This window comes from Triticum aestivum, chromosome 3B, assembly GCF_018294505.1.
Source record: "Triticum aestivum cultivar Chinese Spring chromosome 3B, IWGSC CS RefSeq v2.1, whole genome shotgun sequence".
NCBI classification, from domain to species: domain Eukaryota; kingdom Viridiplantae; phylum Streptophyta; class Magnoliopsida; order Poales; family Poaceae; genus Triticum; species Triticum aestivum.
The window spans coordinates 392896231-392912632 of NC_057801.1; the positions used below are offsets into that span (position 1 = coordinate 392896231).

The following is a 16402-nucleotide window of genomic DNA, read 5'->3' on the forward strand; positions in this document are numbered from 1 at the left end:
AACTTCTGCCACACAGCATGCAGTGAGTGATCATCCGACCTAGCAGCTTCCCATGCTTCGACCGCCATGCTGTCATATTGCCCATGTTTAGTCCATGCCTCCTCAAACCAAAACGATTGCTCTCCACTCCTGTTCACACGAGGAGTTATCCCCAACGCATGAACCAGGATGGCCTCGTGATCCGACTCCTCCGTCATTACATGCTCGACTGAGGTTTTCGGGAAAAGCTCCAAGAACTTATTATTACATGTAGCCCCATCGAAACACACTTGAATGTTGTCTCCCCCATCTCTCTTGTTATCCCATGTGAAGGGATATCCAGAGAAACCCAAATATGCAAGTCCACACTCGGCTAGACTAACACGGAAGTCTTCCATTTGGGTGAAGCTCCTCGGGTTCCCACCCTCCTGGTTCGTATGGAACAATGTTTCATTGTAGTCTCCCTCACATAAGCAAGGGAGATCGTCTTGTGACCTAAGGTATCTGGTTACGTCCCAAGATTTCTTTCGTAGTTCTGTCTTGGGTTCCCCGTAGAATCCGGTGAATCTACAGGTTTTCCCTTCCTAAACCAGCTCTGCATCAATGAAATATTGGCACCACGACCTCACCATTAACTGAACATTATCCCTCCACTACAAAGCTAGTCCCCCACTTCTTCCCACATAATCAACAACAACTCCATTTTTGAACCCTAAACTCCACATAAGTCTCTCCATTGCCTTCCCCTTCTTTAGAGTCTCACATAAAAATACCACCGCTAGGTTGTAAGACCTAATCAGGTCTCTCAACTCGCCCGCTGTCAAGGTCAACTCCAACCCCTGACATTTCTAGACCAACAGATTCATGGCAACCGGTAGCCCCGCCTCCCAGGGTCCCTCGATGTCTCAGTATGCTCAGAGATGCGGTCAAACACAAATGACATATTGCGCCTTGTATCGCAAATAAACTCATCATTTGGGATTTGCATGTATGGGTCATCCTTTGCAATCCACACTTGCTTCAGCCTCCTCTTCCTACTGTCGTTGTCACCACTTGTGTGTGCCCTTCCTTGAGAAGAAGAAAAATGGTCCGGTCGGAGTTTCTTGACATAGGTGCCTTGCTTTTTTGCCTAGATCCACACGCACCAACTACACTTTCTTGTTCACCACTGCTCCTGCATGGGCCATGCACTTCCTCCTTCACCTTTCTCTCCATGCCCCGATCACATGAGATCTCAAAATACTGTCGTTGCTCAAATAGTTTGTTTCGCAGATCAAGTTCACGATGTTGTTCCAGATTTGTCCTCAGGTCATTTCCGTCCGGCATCTCCTGACGAGATTTCTACTTTATTGGGCTATTAACCTCCCTTTTGCCCGTCCATGAACCCATGCCAATGCGCGAGTCTGCTGACCCGGAAATTCATATTCAGGTTCCTCTTGGTCCGGGGTTTTGCATTAGGTCCAATCGTATATCCATCGTTGTCCCCTGTGCATGCGCTTCCCATACTGTTTCTGCTGCTTTCTGAAGCACCCATCGATCCTTCCTTTCCTACGTTACTCCTTCCCGGGGAAGCTCTTGACCGTCCTCCCCATTGCGAATCAACCATAACTGGGGGCACACATACACCATCCGGGTGTACTAGCCTACCACATTCAAAGCAAAAATGGGGCACGTTCTCATAGGATAAATCAAATCCAAGTTCTATCCGTGTCCTCCAGTGAGGTTTTGAGATAGAATCCACGCACTAGCAGCTCAAACACATAAACTTTGGCCCAAACTCTGAGGTGTTGTCCTTTGGTTAGCCCCTCCTTGTCCACATCTACCTTCACGATCTCCCAAAGCTAGTTCCCAAGCGCAAAGCCAAAGTATTTTGTTCTCCTATTGGGAGGGAGATCCTTTACCCTCACCCAAATATGCACTATATCAAAGTTCATCTCTGACGGCCTAGTATCCCCTTCATACTCCTTCAGAATCAGAACACTGAAATCGTATTGCCATGGGCCATTGTTCATCACGTGTTTCTAGTCACCCTCACTTTCGATGTGGACAAAGATATTTCCACCGTAATCCCTGAACCTCGCAACCTTGTGAAGACCCCAGGATCTTTGCATCGCACGTTCTAGCCCAGTCATATTCATTAGCCGAGGCGAGCAAACTTTGCCTATGGCTGACCACTTTGGTTGGATATGAGCTTTCTCCCTAGGATCTTCATAGATGAGTCCCTCAGCTTCCTTGTCCATCAACACCATACCTCCCCGCCTAGCAAAAAGGCTCGAAGTAGGGTCCGGAGTCTTGTTCTTCGCGGGTGATTCAGCCGATCTACCGCTAGCTTTCGCATCTGAACGTCGTGTCATTGGTGTGGCCGTCGCCCCCCCTCCCCAGTGGTTGAGGGCGACACCTTCTTTTGGTTGTTCGTCCCCATCGCCTCCGCAACCGAGGAAGCCGTCTTCGTCGCCGAGGCCACCGCCACCCTGTTAGATGCCATCTTCTCCGGGGTTACTTGTCGCCTCGCCGATCGTCCTCTCCGCCATTAGCACCGCCCCGTGGTGAAGGAAAGAACGTTGTCGATTTATGTCGAGGGCTGCGCAGTCACCTCCCTAGACACAACCGAAACCTCACCACCCCCGTCAGCTGAAACCCTAACCCTAACACAAGGCTGCAGTCGCCTCCCACGCCTCAGCGTTTCACCTCGTGGTGGACCCCACTGTTTATTCCGCTGGTCTGGGACTGATATGTGTATTTTTTTTTATAAAATCGGGACTCATTTGACATTTCGGTGAAAGAACCTTGTATATTTAACTCATGTTAATTAACCAGATAAAGTACCGGCCAACAGGACGGGACGGCCAAACCACAGAAGATGCTGCCGCCGTCTTGCCGCCTGCTCCCTCTCATCTCGTCGCCGCCTCCTACGCACTCCCTGCACGTCGCCAAAACTCTCATACCCAGGCAGACCCATGCCTGGGCCCGCGCCCGACCCGTTGCCCCCACCATGTCCGCTCAGCTAGATGCCGCCCTCTCCGCCGGCTTCGTCCGCCTCCTCAACGCCGGGCAGGAGGACGCGGACTGCGGCGGCGGGCACTACGATCCGAAGTCGGGGGACTACGCCGTCGGGATCGTTGTCTCCGGCACCGAGGCTCGCCTCGACGTTGCCGTTGGCGCCGACCGCCTCGCTACGCTCCTCACCAAGGAGCTCCTCCCGCTTTGCCGCGCGGAGCTCCCTACTGGAGGTGCTAAACCGGCTCCGCCTCGGCCAGGGAGCGTGGGCGTCTTGGAGGCCTCCCCCGTGGATGAAGAGACCCAAAATCAGAAGCGCGGGGCCAGGACGCTGGTGCCGCCGGGCACGGTGGTCTTCGCGGAGGTGCTCGGGCGCACACTGAGCGGGCGGCCGCTCCTGTCGGCGAGGCGGCTCTTCCGACGCCTCTCGTGGCACCGGGCAAGGCAGGTTTTGTCCTCTTCACAGTGTCCATTTCCACCTGAAATTCTGATGCTGATGAGTTCGAGTCCACGCCCCCCCCCCCCCCCCCCCCCCCCCTTTGCTCTTGCGGGGATATGACAGACATGCGACACTAATATAATATAATTCATATATCTTGGTTAGGCAGATTATGCAACTCGACGAGCCAATTGAGGTTAAAATTTACGAATGGAATACTGGAGGACTGCTCACAAGAATTGAGGCAATAAAGAACTTACTTTCTTTCATTTTTACCGTCTCTAGTCATCAGTGGATATAGAGTTGTAATGGTTGAGTTCAGGTGTAAGATTTGCTTACTTCATTACAGGGTCTGAGAGCATTCCTTCCCAAATTTGAGCTCATGGACAGGATAAGTACGTTTACAGACTTGAAAAACAACGTAAGCAATAATCGATTTTGTGCCCAGTTTCATTGTTATTATCTAGACCGCTTGAAAGTTTGTTTACTTATTCCTCATTGAAGTAATTCATTGCTTGTGAACACAGGTTAGTCGCAGCATATGTGTGTGCATTATAAGGCTAGACGAAGAAACTAATGACCTCATAGTTAGCGAGAAGAAAGCATGGGTTTGTACACTGACTTATCTTCGCAGGCTAGAATGTTTTTCGCTATTATTGTGGAAATGCGGATTTTAAACTCTGTTTTGTTTATAACTATGCAAAGTTTCTTATAGATATATAAGTTTTACTCCATCATAATATAAGATGTTATTACAACCATATAATAACATCTCATATTATACTCCCTCTGTCCCAAAATAAGTGTCGCTGATATAGAACAACTTTGTACTAAAACAGCGACACTTATTTTGGGATGGAGGGAGTAGCAAAAAAGTACCAAAATGCCAAGAATACAAATTTCACCAACCAAAATTTGGTGGCATCTCCGTAGTGCATTGCTCTTGCGCGTTGAGACTTTGTAGCAGCAATACTTATGAACACTTTGAAGGTAGCTATACCTTTTTTTTAAGACAAGGTAGCTATACTGTTGCTTCTTACGTTGGGACAGGAGAAAAACCTCACCTTGTGGCTAAGAGCATCTCCTATAGATGATGTAAAATATATCACTAAAAAGTGGTTGGAGTAAAATATACATCACCAAAAAGTGTTTTTTACATCATCAAAAAACACCTAACTCCAACAGATGATGTAAAATACAGCAGCCACGCGGTGCCGCTCTAACAGGTGGTGTAAAAATGGCCAACGGCCGCGCGGCAGCAGCACTATAGCCGCACATATTCGAATCAAAATCATCCCATGGACATAAAATCAACAGTATTCCAAATTCAACATGAACTCAACTTCCATAGCAAACATAGTTCATAATCCAGCAAACAAAATTGCATCATGTCAAATCAAGCTCATGATCCAACAATTAAAAGTGCACATAAACATCAGATAAAACATAGCATCCATCCTCTCCGTTGCCACTTGGCACATTATGGACATTGGCATCATCATCATCAATTGCTTCTTTCTTGACATTCTCATGCGTTGATGCATCGATGCCGCCACCTCCACCGGAATCACCTCCCATACCACTCATGTTGCCACCGAAGCCACCTCCCATGCCACTCATGTTTCCACCGAAGCCACCTCCCGTGCCACTCATGTTTTCAACGAAGCCACCTCCCGTGCCACTCATATTGCCACCATAGCCACCATCCATGTCACCACCCATGTTTGCACCAAAGGCACCACCCATGTTGCCACCGAAGACACCACCCATGTTGCCACCAAAGGCACCACCCATGCCACCTCCCATCATGTTCATGTAGCCACCCATTCCACCTCCCGTTGCACCCATTCCTCCTCCCGTTGCACCCATTCCTCCTCCCATTCCACCCATGGCACCTCCTATTCCACCCATTCCTCCTCCAATTCCACCCCTGGCACCTCCCATTCCACCCATTCCTTCTCCAGTTCCACCCATGGCACCTCCCATTCCACCCATTCCTCCTCCCATCATGTTTCTCATGAGCATGGTCTTCATGATCATTTTCTCGTGACAAAGCTCGACAAACGCTTTTTGCTTAAACTTTAGTGCCTTCTCCTCCACCGTCTTAAGCTCATCGGCCACCACCTTCCTCTCCTCGGCCGTCGCCCTCCGCCGCTCGGCTTCTCTCCTCTCCTCCATCTTTCAATTTCTACCTTCTTTTTTCTTGGCATACTCTTTCCTCGCAATGACAATGGCATCAAATTCTTCTTTAAGATCATTGTCTTCGGCCTTTGAGCCCTTTGCTTTTTTTATTTCCATCCTGTCGAGTGAGGAGTGGGGCTCCTTCTTCTCTCCTCACCACTGTCATCGTCATCATCATCATGATCGACAACCAAGCTCTTCTTCCTCGGAGCTTCAAAAGCTTCCCGATTCTTCCACCTCTCCTCATCCTTGAGCTCTTTGTAGCAATGATGGAAAGTGAACGGTTTCCTTTCTTCTTCTTCTTGTCCCGGTTCTTGTCTCTTTCTTGGAACAAACCTCAGGCAATCATTTTCTACAAAATAACAACAAAAGTAGCATCATCAATTTATAGGAACATATGCCACCATGAGATTTGGCCGCGGGCGCCTTCTTTGTCGGCGGCGCACCCACTCTTGCACCGGCCCCGATGCGGTGAGATGGGGGCGGCATGGCGGCGGCGGCGGCGGGAAAGGTAGGAGCCGTGGTGGCGGCCATGGCGAGGTGCGTCAGACCGGCCCCAGGGTCTGGGGAGTCGGCCATGGGGTCCGGCGGTGGCCGGCAGGCAGCGGGAAGCTTCCTTTGGCAGTTGGCGTTCGCACAGCTGCTGGCTGTTTTACTCGGCCGCACGGCTGGTGATGTATATTTGCATCACTTCGTGATGCATTTTACATCTGAGTAAAATCTGAGTTTTTTTTTTTGCATCTATATCATCTATTGAGGGACGTTTTTGGGCCTCAGTGATGTATATTTCGGTTATTTATACATCTACATCATCTATTGGAGATGCTCTAATGGGGATGAAGATGGAAAACTATCCCAATTGGGGAATAGCCCTGCTGTTATGTAAATCAGTGGGATTAGCCCTGTTGTGAATGTAAATGAGTTCCATTTACATATTCTATAATATAATTATCCTGTTATTGGTCTTGCCTTTGATGCACAAGTAAACATAGCAATTTCATTTTGATTTCACTGCGAGCTCTACTAAATCTAACATTGTTGGACATAAACAAACAATGATAGTATTGATATACCGAGAGCACATTCTTCAGGAAATGACATATCTTAAAGAAGGAGCTCTTCTAAAAGGGAATGTACACAAGATTTTTCCATATGGTGCGCAAGTTAGGATAACTGGGACCAACAGAAGGTACAAGCTGAATGGTTGCAAAGCAGATTCCTGTTTTGCTACATGTACAATTACATTTGAAAATCTAAGCATGAATTGCCTTTTTTTATATTGTTGCTCCTCATTTTGTTACACTTAAATTTAACTAATTTAGTATTTATGCAAAGAAATATTAATGAAACTCAAGTGGTCTAAATTTATAGCGATTAAACGTTGTGATCAGTTGATTACAACAGGCACATTGAATTTTATCGCATATTGGTTACATATATACCTCATATTTAAGCATTAAGAAGATACATGTTAGATATTAAACCTTGACGTGTGTCATAGCTTTTCTGAGAGACAGCTGTAGTTGCAGAAGTTTTTTCCTGCCTTTGATTGAAACAGGACCTGGAACAATGGCTGAAAACTAAGTAGATGATAAAACATGATGTTGTGTAGCCAATCATAAGCTAACAAGATGATGTCTTGTTTTCTTTTTCTAAGAAGGAAATAAATAATAGTGTATTGAACTACTCTTATGCAGTGGATTACTGCACATCTCCAACATTAGTCAAGGTCGTGTCTTGTCAGTAAGTGACATCCTAAACGTAGACGACGAGCTGAAAGTTCTGGTGATCAAGTCAAATGTTTCTGACAAAATTGCACTCAGGTAATACCGTCACAACTCACAACACGATGCACTGGATTTATTCAGCTGCCAACTAACAGTTTTAAAACAATGTAGTGGAATGAGCTTTCAAAATTCTTTGTTCGTAGTTTTTAGCAAGATTTTGTCATCAGATATGATAAAACACTGAAATTTATTTTGCTACCTAATTAGCAGCATAGCAGACCTGGAGAGTGCTCCTGGTTTATTTCTGTCAAATAAAGCGGTGAGACTGAAATACATTTTATGTTTCTTTGACAGTTCTCTCATGTGTATCTTTTCTTAGTGCCATTTATCTTGTGCTGATGCAGAAGGTGTTTTCAGAAGCTGAGGAAATGGCAAAGAGGTACCGGGAGCAGCTTCCAGTTGTCTCTCGGAACACTAAATTAGATTATGACCTTCCAGAGGAAACTATTCCGGTTGATAATGAAGCGACACTTTATGCAAACTGGAAATGGTTCAAATTTCTGAGGCATGCCAAATCTGGTGACGGAAATGATAGAACATAATTGCAGCTGATGTTTATTTCATGCGTATTAAGGAGAATTTGGCCCCCCCCCCTCCCCTTGAAGAAGAGAATGTATGTGACGACCTGAACTGAAACAGTATTAATGGTTCTTACTGAGTGTACCTTCCATAACCAAGCAAGAACAAGTTTTCCGGGCAGGAACAGGCGGCTTCAACCGATGGAGATCACAACAAGGCATTTGTTTGAAGACAACAAAAGAGACTTTCTGGTCCGTTAAATTTCATGCTAAAATTCTGATGTACTACCGTAGATCATACTGTTGTGGATGCAGATCCTCGTAGCTTTCGTACGTCCTTGTCAAGGTCTATCGCTTCCTTGACCCTAGGCGGGTAGGGCAAACTCTCGTCTCCAGACCAGCGAGGCTGTGGATTTGCCTCCCCTCTGGCAGTCGGCGGCCTGGAGGGAAATCCCGGTTTCTCCCCTCTGGCAGTCGGCGGCCTGGAGGGAAATCCCGGTTTCTTTGCTCCGGTTAGCAGTTTAGGTTATTGTTCGTTAGTTCTCGTAGGTACGACGTTCAGGCGAATGGCGACGCTTTTTCTTTGAGCTTGTCTTTCTGATTTCAATCCTTCTTGAGTCCATCCGTCTGGACATAGTCGACGAAACTCCAGCGTAGATTCTTGCCGTCTTCATGGTGCGCGCGAGGTTAGGGTTTACTGTCATGTGGTGAGATTTGGTGTCAGGCGCTTCAGATGTATGCAAGTGTTCTACGGCGATGATCGCGACTCCAAGGCCGTGGTCCTAAGGGGAAAGTGCATGAAGACTATTTGACTGTCATCGACAAGGTCTAAGCTGACTCTGGTATAAGGGTGACGATAAAAGACGTGTTATCGGCTCGTCCTGCCGTCAGTACTGGTCATTCGATGGTTTCATAATTTTGATGTAATTTTTATTGTGTTTGAGAAGCTCGGTAAAACTTTTATAATAGATCTGATATAGAAAAGAATCATAGCATTGTTTATAGTTCCTTGATTTGATTTTTTGTTTTGGGGAGACAAAACCAACCTGGAGGGGTGATTTTTTTAGGGTATTCTTCTCCCACTAATCCATCCCACATACATACTCAGATCAGCCGCTCCGACCAACAGCAACGAGCTCTAGTACTCGACACCAATTAATCCCATTCCCTATTATATTCTCAAAAGAAAAATCCCATTTCCTAAAAGAAAGGGAGAAAAAGGACGACACAGCAATTAATCCCCTCCCGTTTATAACCTCCAGCTCCAAAGCCTTGACGATGGCTGCCTCCCACCCCTCTTCCTCCTCCTCATCTCATGCCACCCTCGCCTAGAACCCCTCCGCCTCCCGATCTCCGGTGCAATCTTACGCCTACTCCCCGCGCCCCGATCGCCTCCTGACCCTCGTCCCATCGGATCCTCCGCCGAATTGCCGGACGAATCCATCGAATTGCCCCCATCAATAACGCCGCTGCCCTAGAGGAGGCAGGACGAGACGAGACCCTTGGGGGTTGGTTGTTGCGGGGGCGCGGTTTCTGGCCGCGCCGCGGTGCTCTAAGTGCGTGGGATGGGTGCGCCGAAGCAGAGGTGGACGTCGGAGGAGGAAGCCGCGCTCAAGGCCGGCGTGGCCAAGCACGGGCCGGGAAAGTGGCGGACCATCCTCCGCGACACGGACTTCAGCGCCGTCCTGCGCCTCCGATCCAATGTTGACCTCAAGGTTGGTCGCGGAGATCATTGCCCCCTTTCCGATCGGATCGGCGACGGGATGGTTGCTCTTTTGCGCCTGAAAATTGTGGCGACGGGTGTTGGCGATCGGTTGGGAAGAGCAGGAAATCTCGCGTCTATTTGGGTTGATGATTGTGGCTTTTGTACCAGATCGCGAGATTTAGGGGGTTCATGTTCATATTGGCTAATCAATTGGAAATGTTTCTCTGTGGGACAATTTTCATGATATTGGACAGATCAGCAGGGAAATCTCTCCTTTGCTCAACTGGTGCTGTGGTGAACTGAAATGTATCTCAAGATACCATCCGTGCTATGACTGAGTTGCCCCATTAATTCTCGATGGACACATTGTTCACCTTGGTGTCAGGATCCGACATTACTATGGAAGTTTCTTCCATTAGAACTTATTTCATACATTTTTTTCTAAGGAAAGTCAAGGATAGTTAGCATGATGAAACGAGTTGGCTTTACGCTGTCTGACGTTTGTTTCCTCTTCTGGTGTTGCTGATTTTGCTATATTGTTTGATTAAGTTATGTTAAGATGAAAAATAGTACAAGTAGTTCTTTGAGATGCAAATGATGATTGCAATGGGTCAAATTTTATTGTTCTTATTAACTTTTGACTAAGACACTAAGTTGCGTAGCAGTTATAGTAAACAGTTGCAATGTTCAACCAGCTGTCTGTTGCCATAGTCTTGGTTTCCAGGAATAAATATGTGTCTGCGTATCATTGAGTGAATGAATCTTATTGATTGGTCTGGTCCGATTGTGCAGGACAAGTGGCGCAACTTGAGTGTTACTGCTGGAGGATATGGCTCAAGAGAAAAGGCAAGAATGGCGTTGAAGCAAGGCAAGCGTGTTCCCAAGGTTAACATTGAACCAATGGACGTTGATGCAGATAATCTGGACAATGTTCATGATACAGTCATTGATGCAAAACCATTGGCAGTGGTTGTTGAACCCAGCCAGCGTGAATGCAGTTCAGAGAAGTCAGTTGCTAGGTTAGTGTATAAATAAACTTGTTCCATATTAAATTTATTATTATTAATTGTGTATTTATTTTCAAAATTGTTCCATCAATGTAAAGTGATAGGCGTTGACCCGTAGCCATTTAGGTTCATAAGTTGATTGGAATGGAAATTCTATGCATACCATCTTCGAGTTGCTGACCTGTCACCTATCTTTGAGACAGCTAGTCTAGGGCTTCACATATGAACACACGTAGAAAATTGAGATATATATTTAAATCACATGATTTTCCTGTGACAACTCGATTTAATGATATGATATTTTCTCTTGACTTGGTAATTATGAAAAATTCATAGTGTCCTATCATTACCAAAATTTACAAGAGTCAAAAGGCCTTACTGTATTAAATAAGCAGAAGAGAGTTCCCCGGTTAATCAAAGTAAAATCAGGTGAAAACCTGCATAACACACATAGCCATCGACAACAGGGCACTCTGGCCGGCCTTGTCACCAATGAAGATTTGACACACATTGTTGCGGAAACATCGTCGAGGTGGTCCAGGAAACATCCACATCACCCATCACTCCTTGATCTAGCGATTTAAACTTCACTGGCACGAAACTATGGCTACTAGAGATCATTCTGAGCCAAATCCACCTTCCATAGGTTTTTGTGGCAGGGAATTGGTGCACGCGGGCTGGGCTGCTAGGTCTGGCCAAAAGCAAGAGGGTTTTCACATGCCACTACCTCGATGTCCACCACCCCATACCAACACACCCGCAACCCTACCTTTTGCCGTTCTGAGAAACCAATATTAGGCGCCGAAGCGAACCCACAACGCCATCCACGGACCGAAGCCACGTCCCCTTGCAATGCGATGTTAACAGCGCTAGTTGAGCAAGCACAAGAAGCGTCAATCATCGTTCACAGCTGTGCCAAACTTTGGCCTTAGAACATGTTGAAGCATTGGTGAGGCACCACCGCCCTTACTATGCCAATGCCGCTAACATGCTACCGCACTGGCTTCCATGGGATCCCACAAACTTTGGAGGTGGGCACTGCCATCGCCCAGACCGTCAACCTGATGCACCAATTCTAGCTCCTGACATGCAGGCAAGGAGGGATGCAGCTAACACCCCAAGCTGCCACCTCTCGCTTAAAACTGTTGTCAGCCCTCTGCCTTGCTAGATGAGGCCGCTGCGCTGTCGGTGCCAAGATTGGGGCTGAGGAGGCGAGGGAGCAGCTACCTGGAATTGGAGGAAGCGAGATACTGGCACTTGTGGCTGACGGGCGGCTTCCACCAGCGGTGGCAGGGGAAGAAGGCGATCCCCTAGTGCTGGCTAGGGTTCACCCCCCTGAGTTGGCCCACTTGAGGGTTTAGGCGACAGGTGTGTGGGAGTTTCTGTTATTACCGGATTAGTGACAACACTATTAGAATGACCTTCCATAAGCGAATCTAAATTGATGGCATGATTACAACCAGAGACCATGCAGTTATGGAACCCATCTACATGGCCATGTTTATTGCCTCTCAGTGCACCAGTTGGGCAGTGGGTTTTGTAAGTTCAGACATAAATTAATAATTTTTAACGCTGGTTAAATAAGTACTTCCTCTGGACTACATACGGAATGAAATGAGTGAACAAACACACTAAAACGTGTCTATATACATCTGATTCACAAAAAAGTTAACATCTTATATTTGTGAACGGAGGGGGTAATATATACTTTTGGTAGCATAGCTACATATAACATGTTGTGCATGTAGTTCAGTATATTTAGAAAAGCCATTTTTAGGGCATTGCTTGATGTATTATTACGTGGTGGATGCATATTCTGTGCTATAGGGCATTTAAATATATTTTTCCTCTCTATTCTATTGTTGAGGTTTTAGTCAGGTGTACGGTAACTGTTCATTTGCTTTTAGTCTTATGTGTGAAACTCGCTTCACCATATCCTGAAATAAATCTAGTTGGAAATTTCGAATGATGAATGGTTGACATAACCATGCGGCGGATCTAATGCGCAGAAAGATTCCCCCCCCCCCCCCCCCCCATTAAGAAACTCAGGCAGTATTGTATTTTTTTTTATTTTAGTATTGTACATTTAACCACATGATGACAGTACTCTGTACATTGTGCAATTCACTGCTATGTTTAAGTTGATTTGCTATGAAGAATCAATATCTTTGCACAGTTAAGTTCTTTGCATATTATTATGCCACTGCAATTTTCACGTATTGGAAAAACCATCAGGACTTTCAATGCATCTACATATGCCATTATAGCCACTTAAGCACATATACGGTCAAATACCGTACCCCTATTTTGTTTTGTCTGTTCCAAGGACACAAATGTCCTCGCCCCATCAGCCTGACACGAATCGATGTGCTGCCCGCTTCTCTTCTCCCGCAGCTTCCCGCAGTTCGCACCCAGAAGCATGACCTGTTCCGCACTCCTCCACGATGACAACGTCGCCAATGTCATCATAGGATGCCTCGGTTTTGTGGGCTGAAAGCCTCAAACGCTGGCCACAACTACGGCTGGCTTTACGACACCTTCCAGTCTAGCCTCCTGACACTCCAGCTCGCGGTGGTACGCTTCGTCCTGGTCCCCACGGGCTTGTACATGTCCCACGCCGTCTCCCTGAAGCTGCTTATCGAGTTCGAGCCTTCGAGGTTGTTATCCTCACCCCCTACACGCAAGCCGTGGTGTAGCAGGGCCTGGGGAGCCCAAGACCACGATGCTGCCCCGGTGTGTACCACGACGCTCTCAAGGCGGTGGAGGTGGCGCCTGCAGCCAAGCTGACCAAGGCCGCTGCCAATCCTGAGCCTGACGTTGCTAAGCTTGCCCCCACGCCGGAGCCGCACGGCGCCATGCGTCGCGCCAACATCATTGGCTCATTGCTGGAGCCGCTGTCGTGGGAGCTATTCCAGCCGGCGTTGGGGTTGTCGGGCATTGCCTACTGGATCCTACCGACTCCGACGAGGTGAGGATGCAGGCTGCCTCGGCAGCACAGTGCCTCTACCTGAGGGACATGGAGACCATGGAGGTGCGTGCTGTGCTGCCTGTAGGAGCCTCTTCGTGCTGCCCTAGATGGTCGAGGAGCCCAACCCGAAGTCGTCCTTCTCCGGTACTGTCGAGGTGAACATCCTCTGAGCGAAGAACTAAACGATCATCACATCACGAGATTGGCGGAAGTACTAGAAAGGAGGTCGGGAGGGCGGCGGCACCCGAAGAGACGCAATGGGGTGCCGGCGGCAGAAGAACAGAGAGAGTGGGAAGTTATTTAGTTTTTCTTCTTCTTTTGAGCTGATGGGGTGTGGGCATTTGTGTCCATGAGAAAATATGGAACAAATACAGCCTCTATTATTTGATAAAACTTGGCCTTAAGTGGCTATAGTAGCATCTATAGATGTACTCCCTCTGTTTCTATTTTGTCTGCGTATAAGTTTTCTCAGTTTTTTGCGCAATAGTCTGCGTGTTCCCTTCTTTTAGCCCTCTCTTCCCATGCTGCCCCTCTATTCCGCTTTTCCCCGTCTAATCCGCTGCATGCATGAGCCAATCCGTTGCATGTTTAGAGAGAAACTAGTGGGCAATCCAGCGGCATGCAAAGCGGGCCAGGGGCGCATGCAGAGAAGGGCCAATCCATTCGCTAGTGAATTTATTGCATGTCAGTTTCCTTGCCATCAAAGCAGGGGCAAAACAGTCTAAAAAAAGCCCAGCTATTGCCTCCTTGGTATGCGGGCTGGTTCTTATGCACAGAGAAAAAAGAATCGGAGCCTCGGAGGGAGTATTTGGAAGGTCCGGTGGCATTTTTCAAAAGATGGAAATTTAGTGACATTTTTTGAATACGTGAAAATTGCAATGGCATCTATCCAGTTAACCTTTTTTTATTGATACTGAACTGATGTAATGCTTCAAGTTGAGGAAACCATCCAAATATTGCTTATTAGCCATTTTTCACTTTATGTGAGTACCGCCTCTAAGCATTCTTAACATTATTCCAAAATGTTTGGTCGTAGGCTTGATGATCTCATATTGGAAGCTATAAAGAAGCTTAAGGAGTCTTCCGGATCAAATAAAACGGCCATCGCTTCATACATTGAGGTAATTGTAATGATCGCCACTCCCTAATATCTTCTTTTATTTCCTTGATCGATACTATTTGCTTGAGTTTTGAGGTACCTCAAATTTATCCCGACAGTCAATATTTCCTTTCTTTTGTTATTTGCTTTTACCGAAATGTTTATCTTGTTCTTCATGGGAATCCGAGACTTCTCTGAAGCAATCTTTAGTGATTTTGCAGATGACTCTAATAAGACTTGTCTCTGTATGTAGGAGCAATACTGGCCACCTGCTGATTTTCAACGCTTACTATCAACAAAATTGAAGGCACTGGTTGCTACTGGAAAATTGATGAAGGTACTTTGACTTTGCATGCACTCGTGCGGGAATATGTGGTCTATCATGTATCGAACTACAATAGAAATGCACATTTTAGTTGCTTCTATTTTAATCATGGTTTTATTACAGTCCAACCAAAAATACAGAATTGCACCGAGTTCAGTCTCGTTAGGTGGAAGGAGCACCAAGGTGCACTCAACAGAAGACGACAAACAAAATATTTGTATTAGACAACTAACTAAGCCTCAAGTGGATGCTGAACTGGATATGATGACACACATGAATAAGGAAGAGGCAGCAGCATTTGCTGCCAAGGCAGTTGCTGAGGCAGAAGTTGCCAATGCGGAGGCTGAAGAAGCAGCAAGGGCTGCAGAAGCTGCAGAAGCTGAGGCTGAAGCTGCAAAGGCTTTTCTCGATGCCGTCATGTTGACTGTGCAAAACAAAAATGCTGCCTCTGCGGTACATTGAGCATATTTTTTGTTTTCAGAATATTCTCTACCAAATGCACATTCTATAACTTACTAAACTCATTAAATGCAGATTCTTCGAGCTTGCTGATCTTCTCTACTAGCCGTGCCGTGCATTTGGCTTCAGTGAGCAGAAGTTTGTATGAGACAATGCTTGTGTTGTGCCGCAAAGCTTTTGTCGATACATGAGTTTCTTGTATAGCCTTATAGATCAAAATGTTTCAATGAAGGGCAGGGGTTTTCAACATCTTGCTGTTGGTCCTAAACCCTGGCTCACCCTTCAGATGATGTTATCTAGTAGCATCTTCTTAGATAAATATATCATGCAATTGGCGCTGTGTTGTGTTAGCCAGTCAATGACGCAATAACAGGAGCGAACAGGAAAGTAGTATTCAATTTTCATCCTTTTTTCTTCTGAACATGTGTTTATTTGTAATTAAACTCTAGTCCATTCTCCTTAGTTCAAGTGATGTCATGAAATAGAATTATAGCGAAAGTTGCTGTGGCAAGATATTTCTCAGATATGTTGAGCTGATTACAGTGGTTTAGCATGATGATAATATATATGCAGTGGATGTGTGCCCTCTGCATCCGATTTCGAAGAACATTCTTTTGAGTAAGAGCACATCCCGTTTTACTCACCATATGTAACTTGCATTTTCTTCAGGATTTATTCTGCGCTCTTCATATCTGTTCCTCTGCAGCTCCTTTGCATGTACGAATCAACCTGTCCAATGATGCTGTTACAAAGTGCAGTGATTTAAGCAGTTAACACGACCTAGCAGTGATATTTTAGAGCTATAATACCTTGCTCGTTAAAAAAGGATATGGCACCTAACTACCTATTTTAGGGAGTTGTCAAAGTCTTTCAACTGCTCGTTTCTTACTCTAAAGAGCCGTTGATCGGTCATCCTATGGCTCTCCTTTCAAGGGTTC

The 16402-nt window shown here is 46.3% G+C and overlaps 2 protein-coding genes across 2 annotated transcripts; both read left to right on the top strand.

Annotated features, from left to right (window-relative positions):
* Positions 1–2816: 2816 nt before the first annotated feature.
* Positions 2817–8051, top strand: LOC123070022 (protein PIGMENT DEFECTIVE 338, chloroplastic). Its single transcript, XM_044493028.1, has 8 exons — positions 2817–3424; positions 3585–3659; positions 3765–3836; positions 3943–4023; positions 6688–6785; positions 7294–7419; positions 7594–7642; positions 7728–8051. The coding sequence occupies exons 1-8, from the start codon at positions 2840–2842 to the stop codon at positions 7923–7925; spliced, it is 1284 nt and encodes a 427-aa protein (XP_044348963.1). The 5' UTR covers positions 2817–2839; the 3' UTR covers positions 7926–8051.
* A 1108-nt stretch (positions 8052–9159) lies between these two features.
* Positions 9160–15990, top strand: LOC123070023 (single myb histone 2). Its single transcript, XM_044493029.1, has 6 exons — positions 9160–9616; positions 10399–10625; positions 14618–14702; positions 14934–15017; positions 15129–15458; positions 15540–15990. The coding sequence occupies exons 1-6, from the start codon at positions 9467–9469 to the stop codon at positions 15555–15557; spliced, it is 894 nt and encodes a 297-aa protein (XP_044348964.1). The 5' UTR covers positions 9160–9466; the 3' UTR covers positions 15558–15990.
* Positions 15991–16402: the final 412 nt, after the last annotated feature.